At 51.7% G+C, this 4588-nt stretch overlaps 1 protein-coding gene across 1 annotated transcript; it reads right to left on the reverse strand.

Moving 5' to 3' along the window:
* Positions 1–613: 613 nt before the first annotated feature.
* On the reverse strand, positions 614–4247 carry ARF6 (ADP ribosylation factor 6). The gene has a single exon (XM_039698103.1). It carries the CDS (start codon positions 4089–4091, stop codon positions 3564–3566), a length of 528 nt encoding a protein of 175 aa, XP_039554037.1. The 5' UTR covers positions 4092–4247; the 3' UTR covers positions 614–3563.
* Positions 4248–4588: the final 341 nt, after the last annotated feature.

A 4588-nucleotide genomic window follows, 5' to 3' on the forward strand; every position in this document is an offset into this window, starting at 1 on the left:
CCTGGCCTAGCACCTGCAGCTGTGGGAGCAGCCTCGGAGCGGAGCCCCGGCCGTGCCCTCTGCCAGCAGAGCTCCGGCTGTGACCCTGCTGCCTGTCCCAGGGGATGGCAGCTGTCACAGGATCCATGTCCCGCTGCTCCCCAGCCCCCCGCAGCCCCAGCACCTGCCCAAGTCCTTTTGTCAGCTCACTCGAGTCCTGCTCAGGCACCAACGTCACATCTGTCACTCCACAAGCACCCCTAGTCACTCATCAGCCCCTTTGTCCATCCCTGCGTGTTCACAGCGGCCTCGTGCTGCCCTTTCCAGGGAATTCCCTCCCTGGAACACGGCAGGGACAGCCCCTCCCTGCCCTCACCTTCCCGAGTTAGGTGGGGCTGGCACCGAGGCTGGAGAACCCTGGCAATAAAGTTTGCTCAAGTGGCAATATTAAAGCAGCATCCTCCTTTTCCACTTACAGTCTCTCATCTAATTCTCAAAGGAATTACAGCCAGGCTTCCAGTCTGGGAGATCCAGAACAGAGCCCTCTTTATGCCAGCACAACGCCCGAGTCCGGCACCAGATTGCCCCTTTCTGCTTCTCTCATCGTTCAATACAAGCAACATACCAGGAGAGCTCCACTGTATAATTGCTTTATTTTCTGCTTATTAGTTCTTTACCAACACTACAGCCATATTGAGAACACAAAATTCCTGGGTACTTCAGTCAGGGAGATCACAGGCCACAAACTCAGTCACTTGGTCGGACACGATTGAACGCCATTCAAAACTTACTCCATAAATTCACACGAACACAAATCGATGCACTTGGAATTCCAGACTGGTTGGTTTGGTACAGAATTCCCACTTTATCCTACGGACAGCCACTCCCTCGTGCTGAGGTCCAGCTACAGCCTGGAAAGGACGTGTTGGAAGTGAAACCTGTGGGTTTTTGTTCGGCGGCCGCAGCCGTTTATTTCTGACGGCTCTGCCACACGTTCCAGTAACTTTTTTCTCCCCCATCTCTTCCTCCCCACTCCCCCCCCACCCCCGAAAAAAAAAAATTTAAAAATCCAGAAGCAAAAGCGATTTCCTTTCACCTACAAAACAGAATTACAAAGTTACTTCTAAGGGGATACAAAATTGCGAAGTCAACTTAATGCAAAGGCTGCCCCAGCGCTTGGAAACACAGGAAAACAACTCAGACAAAAAATGAAGGTGTTGAAGTTTTCATGTTGACTGAGAATAGCTTTAAGAAAGTTCAAGAACCATTAATAGAGCTTCAAGTTTTCCAGTTTAGGCATTTACTTTGTGCTTGGCTATTTTATTGATGCTCCAGAAGAAAACAGTAACCATATTGTTGTGATTTTAAGTTTTTATACCACCACACTGTTCATTAAGTTACAGCAACAGGAAAAGAAAAAGAAAAGCTAGAAAATAGAGCAATGATATTCCAATGGCAAAAAGCCTTGGATTAAAATAAACTAATCTCACTTCCTCTTCTTTAGGGCTGAGATGGAACGGTTGTTTCTACATTAAGCTTCTGCAGACTCTCAAATTCACAAAGTCCATCAATGCTCTATCATCTAGCACCAAGAACCCATCCAGTCCCATTTGCAACCCACATCCAGAAAAGTCTTTTTTTTTTTTGGAACCATACTCTACAAGGACTTTGAAGTGCTCCAAAGCATTGGATTTCAGAAGTGAATTCAGGACTTTCATCTTCCCATACATCTTTGGTAAGAGCTCCATGTACAAGGTACTCAGCATGCAGAGTCACCACTGCAGCAATGTAGTGTAATGCCCCTAATTCCATGTAAAACTTAGATTCTTGAAAAGAGAAAACAATTAAGGAAAAAAAGGAAAATAAAAGCCATTTTCTTCTGGTTTTGTAGCATACATTCCTAGAATTCCCCAAGGGAGTTTTAACTCCTTGAGGAAATCTGAAGTTAATCCTTAAGGCTGAATAAGAACCAGCTGCTTTAACAGTTTGTGCACCCAGCGTTAATTAATACTTGATTGAGTTTTTATGCAAATACTTGCTCTGGGTGGGGTTTTTGATTGGCCAGTCCAGCTACAGGCTGTGACATGGCTAACGAGCTGCTTTGCCCTTTAAGAACTAATTATGGAAGTTTACATTCAGCGTCGATTCTCCCTCTCGGCCCTGCCGCTCTCAGAGCAGCTCCTCAGTGGGCTCGGGCGCCCAGCACGGTTCCCTGTCCCGCAGGACTGCAGCAGCCCCGGGGCACGGGAGGAGGCTCCAGCCGCCCAGGCCGGCCTCGGGAAACCAAAGCGAGCAGTGATTTCCTCAAAATGGCCATTCCTGAGGCCAGAAACGCCGGGCTCGAGCAGAGCTGGGCGCGGGACTCGCCCCCTCGCCAGGCTCCAGCATGGAAAAAGAACAGGAATAACAGTAATTAACAATAATAACAACAATTTCCTTCTGGCTGTTGGAGAGAAACAGGAATCCTTTCCAGGTTTAGGTGTCTCCAGCTGCCTTGAGATGGGAGCGGGAGGCAAGTCAGAGCTGGACTTTTGCCAAAACATCTGATTTAAAGTCAAACTCATTGCAACATTTTATTGCTGCATCTGCTGGAGAGAGCCTCGGCCCGAGCACCGACACCAAGGAGTAAAAAACAGCAACTAAACCTCACTGAAGTCAAAAAACCTGCCCAGTGCCTGCCCTGGAACTGCAGCGTGGCCATGCCTTGTTTGCCGTGTGGTGTGGGGAGCTGGTTTTGCATCCCTGCTCATGCATGATGTATGGGGCAGAAGTTCCCAGCTGACATTCCAAAGCAGTTCTTACATTTCCCAGCGCCCGACACGCACTCTGAACGCGTTACAGTGGAATTCCCACTCTCTGCCACTGCAGGCAAGAATTCCCCTCGTTAGCCTGAGCCGTGGAGCCGAGACTGAGTCACTGTTTAGTTACAGATTAACAGAACTTTTTTTTTTCAAAAAAAAAAAAGTCCTTAATATAAAAAGACAGACTGCAGTTTGATTTTAAGCAACAATTTTCAGTTTACTAGATGAAGTCGACCTAGCAACATATCCTGCAAGAATGCAAAAAAGTAGCAATCTACAGCAAAGTGAGAGAAGAGAGAGAAAAAAATATATATAATCAAAAAAGTAGACCCAGAAAGCATACACTGAAAATGGACCCCCTCCCCCAACATCCCCCAAAATAATCAAACCAGCAAAGGGCTAACGAGAGGAAAAAGGGAAAAAAAAACCAAAAAAAAGTTACTTAGCAAGTCTATAATGTGTCCTTCCCCTGTTTGCTGGAAGTCTGCCATAGCATCTAGTGCCTGTGTTCGTGTCACAGTCGGAGGTTAGAGCATCCTAACGCCAAGCAGGAGGAGTTAGAACCGGAATCCAGCCAAGGGTGCAGGAGGAAAGGGTGGCCACTGGAGAAAGGTGATCATAATCCTATGGATGCGGTTCTGGTTTTACTTTTCAGTAGAGAATCATTCTTCTGGAAAGCCACGTGGGTTATTTTAATTTTTTTTGTATCTTTTTTTAAATTTGTTTAAATTTTTTTTTGTTTTATTTCTTTAATTCTTTGTAGACTAAATAGTTCCTCTCCCATTAGGATTTATAATTGGACGTTAACCACGTCAGCCCTTCGTAGAGTCCGTCCCCCGTGGTGGCACAGGAGGGCTGCACATACCAATTCCTATCCCTGATCCGGGTCAGGCCCAGTTTCTCCTGGATCTCGTGGGGTTTCATGGCGTCGGGCAGGTCCTGCTTGTTGGCGAAGATGAGGATGATGGCGTCCCGCATCTCCCGGTCGTTGATGATGCGGTGCAGCTCCTGCCGCGCCTCGTCGATGCGGTCGCGGTCGGCGCAGTCCACCACGAAGATGAGCCCCTGCGTGCCCGTGTAGTAGTGCCGCCACAGCGGCCGGATCTTGTCCTGGCCGCCCACGTCCCACACGTTGAACTTGACGTTCTTGTAGGTGACGGTCTCCACGTTGAAGCCCACGGTGGGGATGGTGGTCACCGACTGGCCCAGCTTCAGCTTGTACAGGATCGTGGTCTTGCCGGCCGCGTCCAGCCCCAGCATCAGGATCCGCATCTCCTTGTTCCCGAAGATCTTGGACAGCACCTTGCCCATCTCGGCGGCATCCAAGGGAGGGCGAGAGGGCGAGCGCCGGCCCGGCGGGGAAGGGCGGGCGGGGCTCAGCGCGGGCCGCGCATGGGGCGCCGGGGAGGCGGCTCCCCGCCCCACGGGGGGGGGGCTCTCCGCGGAGGGGCGGGGCCTCGCCGCTGATTGGGCGGGGCGGGGCGGCGCGCGGCGCCACGCGATGGCGCGTCAGCGCGGGGCGCGCCTTAAAGGGGCAGCACCCGCGGGGAGCGAGCCCGGAACGAGCGATGGGCCCGGCCCCAGTGCGCGACCCTGCAGGGCTGCGGCCGCCCCGGGCTCCTGGCGGTGTCCCAGGCCAGGCTGGGCGCAGCGGGAGGTGTCGCTGCCAGCGGGCCGGCCGTGATTCAGCGCTGCATCACGGGCCGTGTGACTCCGCGCTGTCCCGGGGCACTCCCCGCGAGCGGGGCGGGTGAAACTGCGCGGATCAGCGCTCGGGGCGCGGCCCTGCCCTGTGCCCGGAGCCGTGC

Source organism: Passer montanus, unplaced genomic scaffold (assembly GCF_014805655.1).
Source record: "Passer montanus isolate IOZ18808 unplaced genomic scaffold, ASM1480565v1 scaffold120, whole genome shotgun sequence".
In the NCBI taxonomy this organism is placed as follows: Eukaryota; Metazoa; Chordata; class Aves; order Passeriformes; family Passeridae; genus Passer; species Passer montanus.